Source organism: Tachypleus tridentatus, chromosome 6 (assembly GCF_004210375.1).
Source record: "Tachypleus tridentatus isolate NWPU-2018 chromosome 6, ASM421037v1, whole genome shotgun sequence".
Taxonomy (NCBI): domain Eukaryota; kingdom Metazoa; phylum Arthropoda; class Merostomata; order Xiphosura; family Limulidae; genus Tachypleus; species Tachypleus tridentatus.
Genome location: NC_134830.1, coordinates 60489342 through 60510195, shown reverse-complemented (window position 1 = coordinate 60510195; position 20854 = coordinate 60489342). Strand labels below are relative to the sequence as shown.

The window sequence follows — 20854 nt, the reverse complement described above, 5'->3', positions numbered from 1 at the left end:
CACTAACAGTGACAGTGATGTATTAACTTCACTTTCCCGCTAAACTCCCTTCAAGATTTTACAGAATATTTCTATACACACACAATAGAATTTTCATTATTTAAAGATCTCCCCTTTTAACAATATTTCACATTTTATTTTATTCACTAATTCCCTCGGTGTGGATTCCTGTACGTGGTGAGGGGACCTCCCAGGGAAGGTTCTGTTCTATCTGGTTACCTTCTCTGGGATCTAAACATCCACCCACGTGTTTGCCGTGCGTGGCGACCCGTGAAGGGGAGGAGAAGATCCTGGTGGTTGAGGGGTCCAACCCTAACACACCACTTTGGCCTCGAATTCCTGTAGACGGGTGGCCCCCTTTGGGTCAATCGGCTGGTCCACTTGGGCTAGAGTCAACCAAGTACCAGTGTTGGAAGTTCTCAACGGGTGTTATGGACATTGTGCCTGATGCTGGTGTTTGGGTATAGTGCTCACGAAACCATGGCGTTGCTGCATTGTCCTTGCGTGACTTTGTAGTGCGTCCCCTTGTAGGGCTCCATGGTGGGTGGGGTCAGTGGGTACCAAAATTTTTTCTTCTTCCTATGGATCCTCTAAAAAATTTAAATAAAATTGTAAAAAAACAGTCAATGAGTAAGCGACCACGTCTTGAATATTCAGAACAGCAATCTTCAACATCAGTAACACACATACCTCATTTTCTTATATTACATTCTCTTTCGAAAAACCTTTAGGGCAAATGTCCCCTTTTTTTTATTCATTCCAAAGGGACTAGAGGGACTTGCTGGCTCTCCAAAGTCAGTAAAGAAACTTCGATCTGGTGACATATTGGTTGAAACACCCACATCCCAACACAGTGAATTCCTGCAGTGAGGCCCATCTCCACTCGCAAAGATGGAGTTACACTGCCAACAAATACCCTCGTTTTAACATTTACTTCACCACGTGCACCTGCCACCATCAAGGCAGGTTATCTCATTTGCAGGGTTTGGCCATACATACCAAACCCTCTTCGATGTTTCCAATGTCAGAGATTCGGCCACTCAAAGACATCTTGTCGTGGTTCCCTGACATGTGCTTGTTGTGGAGGCAAGGACCACGATGCCTATGACTGTGACATGAACCCACATTGCGTAAACTGCAATGGTTCTCACCCCTCTTACTTTCATTCTTGCCCAAAATGGTTGGAGGAAAAAGAGGTGCAGCGTTTGAAAACGACACATAACATTAGTTATCCTGAGGCTCGGAAATTGCTGTCCACAACTCCATCTCGGGCATATGCTGCTGCACTTCATTCCACAATTACAGTGTGAGTGCAGACAGATCTCTCTGTGCCTCCAAGAGAATCGTTTTCAAAACAAATGAAAAGCCTTTTGACCTCCGTAGTTAAAAAGGTTGATGAATCGACTTCCACACCCATCTCTGTTCCTCCCATACCTTCCAACAAACCTCAAGATCCACGACCTTCAGTTTCAAATACAGGCATTTCTTCTGATACATCTTTTTTTCCCACCACAAGAGACAAAACAATTATTCGTTTGCGTCCTCAGTCACTGGATTCCCCTTCCAATAACAAAAACCTGTCCACCCGACCCAGAGCAGGATCCATGGAGGTTGATAGACCTCGTCCGACTAAAGACAGTAAAGAAAAAAGACGTGGTCGTAAACTGAAGAGTTCTTCAGCCACTTCACCTACCCGTTCTTAAAAATGGCCGCCTTGATACAATGGAACTGTCGAGGTTTACGTTCTAATCTGGATGATATCAAAACGCTGATTGCTTCCTACCATCCTGTTTGTCTTTCTTTACAAGAAACATTTCTCAAAACTGCTGATACTGTCTCCATTCGGCAGTTTTCTCTGTACAGAAATGACAGGTTGTGTGATGGTCGAGTACATGGAGGGGTGGCACTGTTGGTTGATCAACACGTGCCCACCCTGTCTTTGTCACTCAACACACCCTTGGAGGCTGTAGCCATTCGTGTTTCCTTGGGTCATACCATCACTGTTTGTTCTCTGTACCTGTCCCCTAGAGAGACATATGATTAATCAGAACTTGATGCTCTCGTTGAACAGTTGCCATCTCCATTTCTAATCCTAGGGGATTTTAATGGACATCATCCTCTCTGGGGAAGTGCTATTATTGATGAGAGGGGCTGATCTGTAGAGCGGATGCTCTCTGATCACAATCTTTCTCTTTTCAATACTGGTTCTTCCACTTACTTTCATGCACCTAGTCAGTCCTTTACCGCTATTGATCTCTCAGTTTGCTCCCCTTCATTATTCTCCCATTTTTCATGGAAGGTTGACAGTAATCCACTAGGCAGTGATCATTTTCCGATCCTTTTGAGAGAGAATGGCCGTGGTCGATGCCACCCTACCCTCGTGCCCCGGTGGAAGCTGGATCAGGCAGACTGGTCCACTTTCACTGCTCTTGCAGAACTTGATCCTGCCATCGTAAATCAGCCATCAATAGACGACTGTGTAGCAGTGGTAACTGACTGTATTACACATGCAGCTGCTCAGTGTATTCCTAAAACCTCGACACGTTTTCCACGATATCCTCGTCCGTGGTGGAATCCTGCTTGCCACTTAGCACGGAAGGCTCAAAAGTGGGCCTGGAATACTTTTCGTAGATATCCCACACTTTCAAACCGGGTTGCTTTCCAACGGGCCCATGCACATGCTAGGTGGGTAAGATGTCAAAGCCAGAAGGAATCTTGGATTAAGTTCACAACCAGCATATCTTCTACCACCAGTTCCAAGATCATATGGGACAGGATTCGAAAGATTAATGGGCACTACAATTCTGTCCTCCTCTCGATCTTACTCTCTTATGGTCAGGAGGTGACTGATGTTCGGAACATCGCTAACACTCTAGGTGAAAGCTTTTGCCAGGTATCTAGCACTTCTGCTTGTTCCTCCACCTTCCTGGCCATCAAGACTCGGGCAGAGCAATCACCTTTTTCCTTTCGAACTGACTGTTTCTTTGATTATAATTGTCCCTTTACCCTGGTGGAACTAAAAATGGCCCTTCATCGGTCTGCCGATACGTCTGTTGGACCTGATGATATTCATTATGACATGCTGCACCATCTATCTCCTGCTTCTCTTGATGTCCTTCTGATTTTTTTCAACCGGATCTGGCAGGAGAATATTTTTCCTGATGCCTGGTGCCAGGCTATTATTTTACCTTTCTCTAAGCCAGGGAAAGATTCCTTCAAACTATCGTCCAATTGCTTTGACGAGCTGTCTCTGTAAGACATTAGAAAGGATGGTTAATGCTCGTCTTGTTTGGTTCCTTGAATCAAACAACCTCCTTTCACCCACCCAGTGTGGGTTCCGTTGACAGCGCTCCACCACAGACCACCTAATTCGTTTTGAAACATCTATCAGAGAAGCCTTTCTCAACCGCCAACATCTTGTATCAATATTCTTTGACATATAGAAGGCTTACAACACAACATGGAGGTATGGCATTTTGTGAGACCTCCATACATATGGGTTACGTGGCCATCTACCCATGTTTATTAAAAATTTTTTAATGGACAGGAGATTCCAAGTTCGTGTGGGTTCGACACTTTCCCGTTCTTTTGTACAGGAACTTGGAGTCCCTCAAGGCTGTGTATTGAGTGTTACACTCTTCAGTATAAAGATAAATGACATCACTGAACAACTCCCTCTCACTGTTGCGAATGGGCTGTATGTCGACGAATTTCACATCTCATGTCAGTTGTCAAACATGAGATATATTGAGCGGCAACTACAAACCTCCCTCAATTGTGTACGGAAATGGACTCTGGCGAACGGCTTTAATTTCTCTTTCTCCAAAACTGTATGCATGCACTTTTGCCGTCGACGGGGTATTCACCCTGATCCTGAACTTCATATCGGTGAAGTTTTGCTGCCAGTGGTCCCGGAGACCAAGTTCTTGGGGCTTATCTTTGATCGTAAACTGACCTTTATACCACACTTAAAGCAGCTTCGGGTCAAATGCACAAGAGCACTGAACATCCTCCGTGTTCTCTCTTCTACCAGTCGGGGGCAGATCGCTGTTCAATGTTAAATGTATATCGTGCTTTTGTTAGATCGAAACTCGATTATGGATCAATGGTCTATGGCTCTGCCAGACCCTCGGCCTTAAAGATGCTGGACCCCATTCATCACCAAGGACTTCGACTCTGCACTGGGGCTTTTCGTATCTCTCCAGTTCAAAGTATATACATTGAATCTCATGAACCTTCTCTACACCTTCGCCGTTTGCAACTATCTTTACAATATACTTGAAACTTCATTCCTTACCAAAGCATCCCACCTGGAAATGTGTTTTCCTTCCTCGGTGGGCAGTACTTTTTCAGAACAGACGATCTGTCATTGCTCCGTTTGGCCTTCGCATCCGGGTGCAATTGGATGAATTGGGTTTGTCCTTGGATAACATTGCAGATTCCACAGGTCGGCCCATCCCACCATGGCTTATTACAGCCCCCAAATGTGACCTTTCTTTCAGTCACCTAAAAAAGGCAGATACTCCAGATTGGATGTACCGTCTTTTATTCAATGAATATCTTTCAAACAATCATTCAGTTCCCATTTATACAGATGGTTCCAAATCAGGTAATTCAGTGGGCTCTGCTATGGTTTGCTATGGGTCAGTAGTTGCGCGCAGAATCCCTTCTACAGCTTCTGTGTTCACTGCTGAACTGTATGCCATATCTCTTGCCCTGGATCATATTGCAGCTGAGCAGTACTCCAACTGCACTATTTATACTGATTCGCTTAGTTCTATACTTGCCTTGGAATCGCTACACGTTAGCTCACATCCTATTCTCGCTGATATTCGAAACCGACTGGCCCATTTCTCATTAGCAGCTACTTCAATCCAGTTTTTCTGGATACCAGGCCATGTTGGTATTCTCAGGAACGAGCTTGCAGACATGGCAGCTAAATATGTCTGCTTTAGCACCATCACTCCTATGCCTATTCCGTACATGGACTATGGTGTTGTCTTCAAGGCTCGGCTCCGTGCCAGCTGGCAGTCCACTTGGACTGAGCAACATGACAACAAACTTTTTCAAATCAAACCCAAAATTGGACTTTGGCCATCTGGCTTCCGTAAAGTTTGGAAGGAGGAAGTTGTTCTCACTAGGTTACGCATTGGTCACAGTTTTTTAACTCATCATTTTCTTTTATCTGGAACTGATGCACCAATGTGTAGTTTGTGTAACACTCAAATCACTATCAGCCACGTTTTACTTTCTTGCCATTGTTACAATTCTCAACGACAGCAATATTTTAAACATATTTTTTTCCAGGGTCAGTCTGTAACATTGGACAGAGTTATTGGTGATGGTGATTCTGTCCATCTTGATATTGTTTTTAATTTTTTAATGGCCATTAATCATTTTAATCTCGTTTAAGTGTTGCATATTTATTCATTACACCTTTTAATTGTGGTTCCTTTTTTACAGTTTTAATCTCTCTCCTTGGCCAGAACATTAAATAACTCGACACCAGGACTGGAAAGGCCAACTTCGGGTGACTAACGCTACTGTTTGAACTATCCGTTTGAACTACTCGTTAGTCGTCCTGGCAAGTTGTTATTATACTTTTGCTGCATATCATTTCACACTTTTACTACTTTACTTTTTAGTACTGGCCATATTTACTCATAACCCGGAACCAGGACTTGAAAGACCAACTTCAGGTGACTGACGGTGGTTTTTATACTTACCTGTTAGTCTTCCTGGCGGGTTATGATCATTACCATTCTGCTACAGGTAGTCCTTTACAACTTTGTTGACTGGATGTCAACATTGGTTTTTACACCATTTCCTGTTTTAATTGCCATTTTGCTTTTATCTTCAATTACTTTTACAAATTTTACAAATTTTACTCCATTTACTTGACTTTATCTTTTTACTGGACATTTGGCTACTCATTGTTACAATTTTGCTATGTATCTTTTAAAACTTCTATTCTTTTACATTTTGATACTGGTTGGTATGACACATAACCCAGAACCAGGACTGGAAAGACCAACTTCAGGTGACTGACGGTGGTTCTTGAACTTACCTGTTAGTCTTCCTGGCGGGTTATGATCATTACCTTTTTGCTAGAGTAAATACCTTACAACTTCTTATACTGTGCCTTCTATCTTAACATTGTAGACTAGGTGTCAACATTGGTTTTATACTTTTTTGTTTTACCTTCATTTCCATTTATGTCTATTACTACATTTATTTATTTATTTATTTTATTTTTTTACATTTTTACCGAATGTCTGGTGCAGATAGCCTCACTGCTTTGTGCCATAAAACACTAAATCAATCAATCAAAATAATATTCTGATGCATCAATATCTATTTGCATTAAACCTGCATGTAGTACTTTCTCAGCCCATTTGAAATGAGAGATCTTCTTGCAGTAGTAAGAATAATTTACTCTTTAAGCCTACATAATCAGAAGAAATTAAGGAAAGAATAAACAAAGCATGGATGGAGTGAAATCAGTCGAGTAGTATGTGACAGATAGATGTCAATAAAACTGAAAGGAATGATTTATAAAACAGTGATAAGACCAATTATATTGTATGGGACTAAATGCTATAGTTTAAGAGAGAAAGAAGAACAGGTGATAAACAGGTTGGAGATATGCAGATGTTAGGATGAATGATAAGAATGTTAAAGAAAGACTGTGTTACAAATGAAACTGTATAGGAAAAGGTAAAAGTTGTATCAGTTATAGAGAAGATGAGAGAAACTTGCCTCGGATGGCTCACTCATGCAGAAGAAAATTAAGAGAATTATGTTGGTAGGACAGTGATGTACATGACAGTGAAGGGGAAGATGGAAAAAAAAAGGGTGGATGGATTTAGTAAGAGAAGACATGAAAAAATACAGTGTGAGTAGAAAGGAGTATAAGGGCAAGGACCAAAAAAACAAGACCTCAAGTAATTGGGACTGATGATACTAAGCTATATGATCAGAATAAAGCCTATGTGCTGTGTTCAGTAAGAATACCTTTGTTATTAAAATTTGAAGTAGGAAATAAGATTCTGGGTGAGAGTAATTTTATCGTATTGTTGTTATTCTTAATATTGTGATTAACTTAATCCATGTTTTTACACATTATAAGCTGTACAAAACATAGTAGTTAAATACAGCCATCATATAATGACCATATGTAGTAATTAGTTCTGAGAATTGTTTAAATTTTCTCATATATCCAGTTCAGTATTTGTAAATACAATTTATAGAAATGTTTAATAAAACTTGACTCTTGTCAAATAGCAAGGTGTCAGTTGACGGTACACGTCTTGCCTGACAATCTGATTTATATAATATTACATTCTAGTGATAATCATGGGAAGTTTTGTTCTTATAAGCAAGAAATAATGTTATTACTTGTTCCTTAACAGCTATAGCAAATGGTCAAGTTCTTAATGGATCAAGCTACAGAGGACTTAATGGGAATTATGACTTCCCTCCAGATTTCAACAGTCCTTTGTCCCACTTGAGTGAAAGTGTAACTTCCTTGGACCCTCTTACTGCAATGGAAAAATCTCTTAACCATCACGAACAAGTAAGCAGTTTTAATATGGGCACAAAATAACAGAAACCTAATTATTTGAGGAAGATAAAGGATAATGTAAGTAAAAAAAAGCCTTAAAAATTATAAACAGGTTATTTTCATCACTTGAAGAATGAAAATCAAGACCATATATATATATATATATATATATGTGTGTGTGTGTGTGTGTGTGTGTGGACTGGTGATTGATGTTTATATAGTGGCTTTTCCAACTGTTAGGCAAAAAGTAGTAGTTGCCTGTAGCTGTTTTTAATACATGGATTGATATGTTTAAACACTATTATCTCTGTTTACATGAGATTTGACATGCATTACCACCTGGACGTTAAAGCATTTTTATCCTTCTTAATGTATTTATTAAGTATTATAAATAGCAGCATGGCATGCCATAATTTAAAATAAATTAATGATTTAATGCAAAAAAATTGTTTCTGATCTGATAAGTGCACACACACAAACACACATTTGGGATGCATCAAACATGACAAAGTTTGCCAAGCTTAGCTTCCTATGTCGTTAACACTTTTTAGACCATGCATTTTTCTGACTCAAACCCAAGGTTCTTGTTAAAATGGCAGTTTTGATAGAACAGATATGTTCACTTTTACTTTGTAGTTTATATACTGTAGATATGTATGTTTGTGTGTATATAACTAAATAAGTGTAAATGATGCTGAGAGTGGGAGGTGCAGATTCTTTAACATACATGGGGAGATTCAACCCAAAATGGTTGAAAATCATTTCTGTAATGCATAATTTAGGAAAAACAAAAAAAATATCTTGGAGTGTATACTTATTTGTTTTTAAATAATTCTTTACAGTTAAAAGTATGAAGGAAAATATGATTATTCAAAAGCATATTCTTACTTTGATTTGTTTTACCTTAAAAAACTAATAACAAAACCAAGTTGCATCACACTAAGAGAATATTCAAATAAAACTAGGACACAAATATAAATAGGAATAGTGAAACATATCTTAGTAAGAAAAGCATATGCATAAGTAATTACACACAACAATGGAGATACACTGTCTGTCAAGCTTAAATTCTTATGTTAAGCTCAAAAAATGCTGTTTATCTTCTTAAGCCATCTTATGTTGTTTCTAATTAAATAGAAAATAAAACTAATACTGTGAAACAGGCTATTGAGTAAGGTAGGTAAGCTCTAAGGTAGCATACCACTTACAATATAGATCACATACCTGTTTTACCCCTTTTGTGACAGATCACAGGTCAAAGGCCATGTCATCTCATTTGTTGACTTGCATTCAAAATTTTATTGAACTACTATTTTATGAATTTTTGTCAATAAAGTTTGGAATCAAATTGTAGATTATAATTCAAAGTTTAATATTATATACAAGGTACTTAATTTAAAAAAATAATAAAAAGTAATAAAAAAACACATCCAAATATGGATTTTAGTGAGTCACACCATATGTTGAATGTAGCACTGTTAAAAATTAGATGTTCATGATGTCAAGATACTAAGAGTATAGTTTCTTGTGAATTATGAACTCAAATTACTAATATTGACAAGCTAGAATATAAAATAAGAACCTTGTATATTTTTATTTTGCTGAGATATGGCTTGTGTAGTGAATGAAACACAGTGCCCTTGTTCACTTCTTTCCATTTTTGGACATGGTTTTTATATACATTTACTTCAATATATAATATGTAAATAACCAACCAACAGCTGACAATGTTCCAAGAGTGATTTTCTTAGCCATTTTAATCTTTGAAAAAGCTTCCACGTTCTTTCGAGCAAAATTTCAGTGAGGTAGGTTGTGTCTTTAGTCTGCTCGAAGTTTCATATTTTTAAAGTCTATCTTAGTTACCAAGCTTAAAAATTATAGTGTAATTTTATTGTATCAGTATAGTTATTTATGATTTTTTGGTTATTCAATTGTATATATAAAACCTAAAAAAAAAATTGTGTTTGATATCCTCCATGTGTGAATAAAAAGCTTAGCAATGTATGTCCAGTAGCAACCAAGTACAAAGGTTGTAGCTATAAGAGATAATTGTTTGCTTTACTTCTTGATTTATTTTTCTATATTAAAAAAAAAAAGTTTAATAATTTATTTCTAAATAGTAACAATCTATATACATATATATAATGTATAATAATTGAAATGTGACTGTATATCATAAAATACTAGTCTACTAAAACACACAGAAGACTAAAGGTCAGTTTTATATTAGTGAATACGTAACATAAGCACACATGCACCATGTCAATACAAGTTATGTAATGTTAGCTAGACATGACTGGAAGGTCAATATAATAAAAATAATATTATGAGACTTAAGCTACTAAGACTAAACATTTGTATTTTCCTGTTGTAATGTGTAATCATCTTAGCACCAAACAAGCATAATTTATATTTATTTCCTTTTTTTTTTTTATGATGTTTACGAGGTTGATCAAGTGACAGACCCCACGTAGTTAGAGTAGAGAAAATAACAAAAAATATAAGGTCTTACTGAAAACAAAAGTTACAAATGTATTTAGGAAGTTTTAGAGATTACACAAATAATTTGAGATTTTTGGGATGAAGAATAGTTTTGTAATCATAACATGAAATTACTTTACACTCAGACTAGTAACAAAACAGATTATTTTCACAAACAAATCTTTAGTAAAAATATTTAATTAAAAATCAGATTTTTGTTACACAAAATACTTGTAATCATTAATAAAAGTCTCCCAAATGTTGTGAAGATTCGTATTCTGTATCAAAAGTTGTAATGCAAATACTTAATGTGTGCAACTGTGTAGATGAACTTGTGTATGTTATGCTGAGCCTGTAACAAAAAGGTTAACAGTATAAAGATAGCTATATATGTGTGAACATCAAAATACTTGGAATTATACTCAGGTTGGGCCTAAATGCATATCAGACAAGCAATCTAATCATCTTGGACCAGGGATGCAGTGCTAGCAGCCAAGTATAACACACACTTTTGACTACAGGTGCATTATAAGAGTGGCAATAAATTCTACTATTTAAGCTGTGGGTGCTGGCAACTGGTTGCCTTCCTTGTGTTCCAATGTCCAAAATTAAGAATGGCTATGCCTGAACCATAAAGATTTCTATCTACTTTTTTTTTTTTTATGAGCATGAGGTGCTGTTTGGGTGAACAAATAAACAAGTAACTTGAGGAGATAACTTTCTGACATTATCCACAGAGGAATTTTTTTATAACCTGTTTTATTTAACTCTAATTTCAGTTACTTGTATGCACTTACTAATTTTTTCCATGTTATATTTCAGTATTGTTATGTTTTGGAGTGAATTTTTATCCAAAATGTGAATATTCATGCATTTATCCACATGTGAAACTTTTTTTTAAACTGTATATTTAAAGCAGATGTGTCATGCTGGTAACATACAAGACCAAACTGTACAGCATCATACTCCACTCTCTTCAGTACCATCGATAACAACCCAATCTCAACAATCATCAGATCATTCACAGAATCCTCCTTCTACATCATTATCTTCACAAAACCAAGAACTGTTGCAGCATGGGCCAAAAAATGGTGGAACCCTTAGTGCTCCCTCTTCTTCTGTTTGTAACAACAATAATGGAAATCTCCAACTCAGTTGTAATGGCAGTAACAATCATTTTAACCGGTCATCCTCTGTGAACAACTCCCTCTCTGATGCACCCGATTTATGTGATTTAAACATTGCTTCAATTTTTGACAGTGACAGCCAAGGTCCAGATGGTGATGACCAAAGTCAGGAAAGTCTGAATGTAAGCCCATATCTTGTACATAAAGCTAAGACACTAAATATAGAAAATGACAGTTTTAGCTCTGTGTCAAGCAGTAAATGAACACAGTTATTTGACTCAAGTAGTTAGAAGTGTTCAATGAAAATAAACTCAGTCATAGAATGCAAAACTATGTCAAACTTTGGAAATGACAAACTATTAAAAATTGGGGGTGGTAAGTTAATTACCATTAATTATAGCATAAAAATTTATTAATCAGAGGAAGATGTAACTTTACATTAGTTTTCATTCCACCCAATTTTTGTTCATAATTAACAATACTTACTCTATAATTTTCACACGGCAAGGATTCTCAGAAGTTGAATTAAAACCTTGTTTTATTGTTCACACAGACAGGGTTTGTTTCTTTGACTGATTAATTTCATGAAAATATTTCTAGTCATTAAATTCACAGGAACTAGTCCTTTTTTTTAAATTACTTCTTTATTTTGGCCATCTTCGACAGTTTAATCTTTGTTGTCTTAACTGATTGTGTGTTTATTTGAAGAGATTATAATTTTCAAATCTAATAACCTTTTATTTTTGTTACTGTTGCTTATTACACCTAGAACATATTTAGGTTAAATGTTAGAAGATGTGATGATTGTGGGAATTCCATATATATGTTTCTGAAATGTGCAGTTATGTTCATTACTAACATTTACACTGTCTCAATGCTTTACTAGGACCTTGTGCACATAGTGCAATAAATTCCCACATAATTAAATGAGATTGTCATAGGATATGTCAGGTGATACCATTAGTTTTATGAATAAAAAAAAGTCATGTTACAGTTTTAAAATGGGTACATTTCTGGACAATACATCTTCAAGTTTCATACCATACTTTGTTTCTTTCCATTTATAACATTCAGATGTCTTTTGAGGTCTTTAGTTAAACATAATTGATAAGTTTACATTTTTTATTGTAAGAAAATAAAATACCTTTTGCAGAGTAGACCACAATTTAGCATCATTGTTGCCTGGCTGCAGTGCAAACACTACCTAATCACAGGACCTACAAGGATCAAAGTGTTTCCTTTATCTATTAGGAAATTGTAAATGGGATAGGTCATTACTTACAATAGTAAGTTTGCTCCTATGATCCACACAATGAATAATAGTTACAAGCATTCAGGTGTTAATAGTATTACACTGATGTTTGGCCATCATATTTTTTATACATTAAATTTATACAGAGCAACATTTTGAGGTTGTAGTGAATCAGTTTAGAGATAATATCCTCATCTGATTTTATCAGAATAACAAACCTCTCATTCTTTCTCAAGAGAATCTGAAAGTAAAAAACACCTCGTACATAGTTTCTAAAATAATTATTGGTTATATGTAGATTAAATAGTAGAATGAAATAGCCATGATTTTTATTGTGTCTAAGTTTTTTTTTCTTTTAATGCAGCTACTACCAGAAACGGTTGTGGATCCGATGGAGTTATTATCATACCTCGAGCCACCAGAATTATGTAGTTCTAGTGGAAATTCCTGCACTACCTCAAGAAGTACCACTAGTACCACAGCATCTAACAGTGGTGATACCATATCAACCTCTAACAGCACAAGTGAAGACATTCTGGCTTTATTTGATACATAAATTTCAGTTGCTGCCATAAAACTTCTTCCCAGAAGCAAAAAAAGTAACAAGTCCCTGAGATACTTGCTAAATTACATTAAGCAATTGTGTTGCAATACAAAAAAACTTTTATTTTGATTGCAGTATATTCTGCTGGTAGCTGCTTGGTAATTGAAAAGACATACTTATGGTTACAGCACGCAATGATGTTGATTCTTTGGCAATGCAAATAATATTGAACTGCATTTCAGCACACTCTACTATTAATTGTTTAGTAGTATAAAAACTTCTGTTGTGTTTGCAGCAAATGTTTGGTTCTTGTGTATAAATCTGATGGCTAGGCATGCCTCAGAACCAATGGTTTGTTTTACAAGTGAGTATTAGAAATTAAAGATTATTAAACAATATCGTAAATTACCTCGTCTAAAACCAGCATGGAAAGTTAGTGGAAGGTGGAAAAAGCTAAAGTATTCTCTGATTTGGATGACCAAAACATTGTGTAGATCCAGAGGTATGCAACTGTTGCAATGAGAAAGAAAACTGTGATTCATACCATCTAATTTCTGGAAAGACATTTTGAATTAACATCTGTAAATGAAGTAAGAAGCTGGCATATGCCATTGTTGTTGTTGTTGTTATTGTTGTTGTGTAATATATATATATCAAAGTGAATGATCATGTGTAGTGCTGTTTATTAAAAAATGTTGTTTCTATATTTATTTTGTGAAGAAACTTGAAAAATAAGACTTGTTGGTAGTATTTACTGTGTTTTTAACAAATCTGCGAGTTACTGCAGAACTATTGTGAAGATTGTCTTCTACAAATCAGCATCACACACATCACCCAGAAACATTTCTCATCAGCAGGATGCCCCCATAAACATTATTCATCATGCAAAAATAAAGCCAAGGACATTTTTGTTCAGGTTTTTAGTTGTTTTTAATTTAAAACAAATGCCCTTGAATGAAACCTTTAGAATACTTGCATAGTAATAACATAAAGTAATTAGTTTGAAATAATTTACTTTTATAAAGCATGTGTAACTTTTTGTTTTCCTTTTCATAAATGAAATAACTCATGTCTATGGTATGAAACACATTACACTTTTTTTTGTATATTCATTTACTATGATTTTTCTTGTTTGTTCAGATCAATTAGTAAGATGCATTTTGTAATGTGATGAAGCATTTGTACCATCAAACTTGCCAAACTCCTTAAATATTGTAAATAGCTGTGGTGAATGTGTATAGTATAATCTTGTTTTATAATGCCAGTGGATTTATTCAAGATGTTTTGTTTTTGCCTCTCATGAACAGTTTGTGTAAATAAACATCATTATCACAGTTTCCTCAGGAAAGAGTGTTTTCATGGGTTTATATTGGTTTGCAACTTGAGTTTTCTATCTATGCAGTGAAGGACAATATAAGCAACTTTCTACTAATTCACCCAGTACTAATAATTCACTATGTTCAGCCTCTGTCATGTTGTGGATTGTAAATGTATTTTATCTCGTACAAAGAAAGAAATTACAGAAGCAAAGATAAGTAGTATCTGTTCAAGGTGTATTTAGTTGAACAAGTATTTTATTTTACAACAGTTAATTATTTATCACTACAACTGACTTTTTCTATGCTTGTATCAGTCAAAAAAATGAATAAATTAATTCTGAAACTGGACCACAACTTGCATGTATGACTTCATACAATGTGCAAGTGTATTGACATGGTGGTTAGCTTTATTTTTCATGTTTTTAGGTAACTTTAATGATGTATTAAGGTTTTTATAGAAATTGGAATCCAATTAACTTTTAAAACATGTGACATTTGTACTGCATTTAGTGCATTCTTTTGTTTTTTTGAGAAAGTAATTATTATCAAATGATGTAACTGCATGAGTGGCTAGTTTATAAATTAGTTAAATCAGGATGTTTTAAAGATCAACTGCAGTTCATCACCATAGTAAATGAGCATTAGTTTCTATTTAACCGATAATCAAAACTAGAGAAAATGTAACTTTGAAACAGCAGGGGACATTTTTGTAACTGATAAGCAAGTGAAATGATGCAACAAAAGGTCAGGTTCCTGACATTGCTAAAATTTTATAAAAATAAGTTAATATTTAACTATAAGTGCAAAGTAATCATTTGTGGGCAAAAAACTTTTTGGTACTTATATTCATAGTAAATTAAAGTAACATTGTTAAACGAATGAGTTTTTATCCAATTGTATAATATTTTATTAAGGAATTTTCTTATTTCTCTATAATAATTTTGTGTGCCTCCCTAATAAATCAAAATTTTTAAATCAAGAAACTCTTTTTACCAAAAACAAACTTTCCATTCCAAATTATATAGCACTATTCTTCTTAAACAGCTAAGTTTTCCCATTCTTTGTAATTTTTAGTCTTCTGTGTATGTTTTTAGTAATATTGTACTAGTGTAGATATATGAATATTTATACAATAAAAATATGATTTCTGTAATTTTTATGAATAACTTTTGTTTTTTCTCTTATAATTTAAGAAAAATTAATAGAAAAGTGACTGTTTTTTTACAAATATAATCAGTAAACACAATGTCAGTCAGTGTTATTTTTTCCTACACTGTTTGTAAAAAGCAAGTGTGAATAAACATTTAATAACATTTGTTACAGAAACAAATTACTTGAAAGAATATTTAAAAAAGGATATCCTTGAACTTTCTTCTTATTTTAATTTATTATTGAAGTAATTTATTTCAAAATTCACAGGTGGGAAAATTTAAAATTAACTGATAAATTTTTTGTCTTCCTATTATTTGCACAATCTATAGAATTTAATATTCGGTGTTTTCAGTGTATTTCATAGAAGATTCCCTATCAGACTTCAATAATATGTAGAAGTTTAACTAACTATTTCATCTAATAATTTTTAGCATAATAAGCGTTTAATATTATTCATTAATAGATGAAATAATGTTCATCAAAATCGAAATTTAATATTTTATTAATGAAGTATAAAATTATGTAACAACTTGTCCTCTTCCAGTATATAAGAACAATTTCATGTGAAGTTATCAGATACATAAGTGATTGACGATTTATTATAAACATCATCACAAACTACATTATTAACTGAAGATTTTTTTTAAATTTGCATCCTCGCATTGATCAACTAAAAGTGTCTAGAAAGTAATGTGAACTAAATATTCTACTCTAAAACAAATTTTCTTACCGCTATATACATTATACACCATTTTGGTTATTTTCTTGTTTACTCTATAGAAATAACAGTTTTTTTATATTTTTAACGTAAGAGTAACAGTAAATTATACGTCCAGTTTCATGTACCTACACGTCCCTAATGCCGTTTTTTACTTTTCTACCAGACTTCAAAGTATAACGTGAATAAATTATTCTTCATTTTACAGATGAAACGCAATAAAAACCTTAGAAAATGAAATAATTAGTACATTACACACACATGTATATGCGAGGTCTGTTTGCATTGCGGGGCTCCAGTTGGTTCCAGGGGAATCCGCTAGGTTCGCATAGATCAGCTGATTACGACGCCATTTCCCGATTGCAGATATCTTCATTTGTGTATTAGCTACGCGGTTTTAAGTGAAGTGCGATTATTTCGTTTGGCGGATTTCAGAATGAATGACCTGAAGGAGCAACGACTTGCTGTGAAATTTTGTGTTAAACTTGGAAAATCTGCGACTGAAACTTTTGCTATGCTTAACACGGCTTATGGTGATGTTGCTATGAAGCGTACGGCATGTTTCAAGTGACATGAACATTTTAAGGATGGTAGACAGTCCACTGAAGATGATGAGCGTCCAGGACGTCCTTCCACGTCAACTGACGACCCACACATCGACAAAATCAACACCCTGGTGCGGGCAAATCGACGTCTGACTGTCAGGGAGCTTGCTGAAGAGTGTGGAATATCAGTTGGATCTTGTTACGAGAATTTGACCGAAAAATTGAAGATGCACCGCGTTGCTGCGAAATTTGTGCCTCAGAACTCGTGGGTTTTTGGCCAAACACTCGATCACTGTTCTTCCCCACCCCCTACTCACATGACCTTGCTCCTTGCGATTTTTTCTTGTTCCCCCCCCCTCGGTGTGGATTCCTGTACGTGGTGAGGGGACCTCCCAGGGAAGGTTCTGTTCTATCTGGTTACCTTCTCTGGGATCTAAACATCCACCCACGTGTTTGCCGTGCGTGGCGACCTGTGAAGGGGAGGAGAGGATCCACTATGGTGGTTCCTGTAGTCCAACCCTAACACACCACTTTGGCCTCGAATGGTCCTGTAGACAACCAGCCTTTGGGTGTTTAATATTATACATAAAATGTATAATCGGCTGGTCCACTTTTTGGCAGTTGAGTCAACCAAGTACCAGTGTTGGAAGTTCTCAACGGGTGTTGTGGACATTGTGCCTGATGCTGGTGTTTGGGTATAGTGCTCGCGAAACCCTGGCGTTGCTGCATTGTCCTTGCATGACTTTGTAGTGCGTCCCCTTGTAGGGCTCCATGGTGGATGGGGCCAGTGGGTACCAAAATTTTTCCTTTTTCCTATGGATCCTCTAAAAATTTAAATAAAATTGTAAAAAAACAATCAATGGGTAAGCGACCACGTCTTGAATACTCAGAACAGCAATCTTCAACATCAGTAACACACGTACCTCATTTTCTTATATTACATTCTCTTTCGGAAAACCCCTTTTTTTATTCAAAAGGGACTAGAGGGACTTGCTGGCTCTCCAAAGTCAGTAAAGAAACTTCGATCTGGTGACATATTGGTTGAAACATCCACATCCCAACACAGTGAACTCCTCTTGAATTTAAAGGCAATTGGGGATATACCTATTGAGGTTACACCCCATGCTACCTTGAATTCTTCACGAGGAGTTATTGTTGAAAGGGATTTGAAGAACGTTCCCGAGTCAGAGATTCTCGCTGGTCTCTCCACTCAAGGAGTTTCTGCAGTGAGGCGCATCTCCACTCGCAAAGATGGAGTTACACTGCCAACAAATACCCTCGTTTTAACATTTACTTCACCACGTGCACCTGCCACCATCAAGGCAGGTTATCTCATTTGCAGGGTTCGGCCATACATACCAAACCCTCTTCGATGTTTCCAATGTCAGAGATTCGGCCACTCAAAGACATCATGTCGTGGTTCCCTGACATGTGCTCGTTGTGGAGGCAAGGACCACGATGCCTATGACTGTGACATGAACCCACATTGCGTAAACTGCAATGGTTCTCACCCCTCTTACTTTCATTCTTGCCCAAAATGGTTGGAGGAAAAAGAGGTGCAGCGTTTGAAAACGACACATAACATTAGTTATCCTGAGGCTCGGAAATTGCTGTCCACAACTCCATCTCGGGCATATGCTGCTGCACTTCATTCCACAATTACAGTGTGAGTGCAGACAGATCTCTCTGTGCCTCCAAGAGAATCGTTTTCAAAACAAATGAAAAGCCTTTTGATCTCCGTGGTTAAAAAGGTTGATGAATCGACTTCCACACCCATCTCTGTTCCTCCCATACCTTCCAACAAACCTCAAGATCCACGTCCTTCAGTTTCAAATACAGGCATTTCTTCTGATACATCTTTTTTTCCCACCAAAAGAGACAAAACAATTATTCGTTCGCGTCCTCAGTCACTGGATTCCCCTTCCAATAACAAAACCCTGCCCACCAGATACAGAGCAGGATCCATGGAGGTTGACAGACCTCCTCCGACTAAAGAAAGTAAAGAAAAAAGACGTGGTCGTAAACCGAAGGGTTCTTCAGCCACTTCACCTACCCGTTCTTAAAAATGGCCACCTTGATACAATGGAACTGTCGAGGTTTACGTTCTAATCTGGATCATATCAAAACGCTGATTGCTTCCTACCATCCTGTTTGTCTTTCTTTACAAGAAACATTTCTCAAAACTGCTGATACTGTCTCCATTCGGCAGTTTTCTCTGTACAGAAATGACAGGTTGTGTGATGGTCGAGTACATGGAGGGGTGGCACTGTTGGTTGATCAACACGTGCCCACCCTGTCTTTGTCACTCAACACACCCTTGGAGGCTGTAGCCATCCGTGTTTCCTTGGGTCATACCATCACTGTTTGTTCTCTGTACCTGTCCCCTGGAGAGACATATGATCAATCAGATCTTGATGCTCTCGTTGAACAGTTGCCATCTCCATTTCTAATCCTAGGGGATTTTAATGGACATCATCCCCTCTGGGGAAGTGCTATTATTGATGGGAGGGGCCGATCTGTAGAGCGGATGCTCTCTGATCACAATCTTTCTCTTTTCAATACTGGTTCTTCCACTTACTTTCATGCACCTAGTCAGTCCTTTACCGCTATTGATCTCTCAGTTTGCTCCCCTTCATTATTCTCCCATTTTTCATGGAGGGTTGACAGTAATCCACTAGGCAGTGATCATTTTCCGATCCTTTTGAGAGAGACTGGCCGTGGTCGATGCCACCCTACCCGCGTGCCCCGGTGGAAGCTGGATCAGGCAGATTGGTCCACTTTCACTGCTCTCGCAGAACTTGATCCTGCCATCGTAAATCAGCCATCAATAGACGACTGTGTAGCAGCGGTAACTGACTGTATTACACATGCAGCTGCTCAGTGTATTCCTAAAACCTCGACGCGTTTTCCACGATATCCTCGTCCGTGGTGGAATCCTGCTTGCCACTTAGCACGGAAGGCTCAAAAGCGGGCCTGGGATACTTTTCGTAGATATCCCACACTTTCAAACCGGGTTGCTTTCCAACGGGCCCGTGCACATGCTAGGTGGGTAAGACGTCAAAGCCAGAAGGAATCTTGGATTAAGTTCACAACCAGCATATCTTCTACCACCAGTTCCAAGATCATATGGGACAGGATTCGAAAGGTTAATGGACACTACAATTCTGTCCCCTCTCGATCTTACTCTCTTATGGTCAGGAGGTGACTGATGTTCGGAACATCGCTAACACTCTAGGTGAAAGCTTTTGCCGGGTATCTAGCACTTCTGCTTGTTCCTCCACCTTCCTGGCCATCAACACTCGGGCAGAGCGATCACCTCTTTCCTTTCGAACTGACTGTTTCTTTGACTATAATTGTCCCTTTACCCTGGTGGAACTAAAAATGGCCCTTCATCGGTCTGCCAGTACGTCTGTTGAACCTGATGATATTCATTATGACATGCTGCACCATCTATCTCCTGCTTCTCTTGATGTCCTTCTGATTGTTTTCAACCGGATCTGGCAGAAGAATGTTTTTCCTGATGCCTGGTGCCAGGCTATTATTTTACCTTTCTCTAAGCCAGGGAAAGATCCCAAGATTCCTTCAAACTACCGTCCAATTGCTTTGACGAGCTGTCTCTGTAAGACATTAGAAAGGATGGTTAATGCTCGTCTTGTTTGGTTCCTTGAATCAAACAACCTCCTCTCGCCCACCCAGTGTAGGTTCCGTCGACAGCACTCCACCACAGACCACCTAATTCGTCTTGAAACATCTATCAGAGAAGCCTCTCTCAACCGCCAACATCTTGTATCAATATTCTTTGACATAGAGAAGGCTTACGACACAACATGGAGGTATGGCGTTTTGCGAGACCTCCATACATATGGGTTACGTGGCCATCTACCCATGTTTATTAAAAAATTTTAATGGACAGGAGATTCCAAGTTCGTGTGGGTTCGACACTTTCCCGTTCTTTTGTACAGGAACTTGGAGTCCCTCAAGGCTGTGTATTGAGTGTTACACTCATCAGTATAAAGATAAATGCCATCACTGAACAACTCCCTCTCACTGTTGCGAATGGGCTGTATGTCGACGACTTTCACATTTCATGTCAGTCGTCAAACATGAGATATATTGAGCGGCAACTACAAACCGCCCTCAATTGTGTATGGA

The 20854-nt window shown here is 37.2% G+C and overlaps 1 protein-coding gene and 1 long non-coding RNA gene across 20 annotated transcripts in view; one reads left to right on the top strand and one right to left on the bottom strand.

Moving 5' to 3' along the window:
* Window positions 1-15440, top strand: part of LOC143252643 (zinc finger MIZ domain-containing protein 1-like) — a 211316-nt gene extending 195876 nt beyond the window's left edge. For 17 of the 19 annotated variants that reach the window (XM_076505101.1, XM_076505095.1, XM_076505097.1 and 14 more), the window contains 3 exons: window positions 7413-7576; window positions 10962-11354; window positions 12789-15440. In XM_076505101.1, coding sequence (XP_076361216.1) covers window positions 7413-7576; window positions 10962-11354; window positions 12789-12980 — 749 coding nt within the window. In that variant the 3' untranslated portion in view covers window positions 12981-15440. The remainder of the gene's footprint in view (window positions 1-7412; window positions 7577-10961; window positions 11355-12788) is intronic. The other 2 variants (XM_076505108.1, XM_076505090.1) reach the window with 1 other exon arrangement.
* LOC143252649 (uncharacterized) overlaps window positions 11249-20854 on the bottom strand; it is a 51015-nt gene continuing 41409 nt past the window's right edge. Inside the window, exons 2-3 of the long non-coding RNA XR_013029092.1 lie at window positions 12317-12389; window positions 11249-11387 (exon numbers count right to left, since the gene is read on the bottom strand). This is a non-coding gene — a long non-coding RNA (uncharacterized LOC143252649). The remainder of the gene's footprint in view (window positions 11388-12316; window positions 12390-20854) is intronic.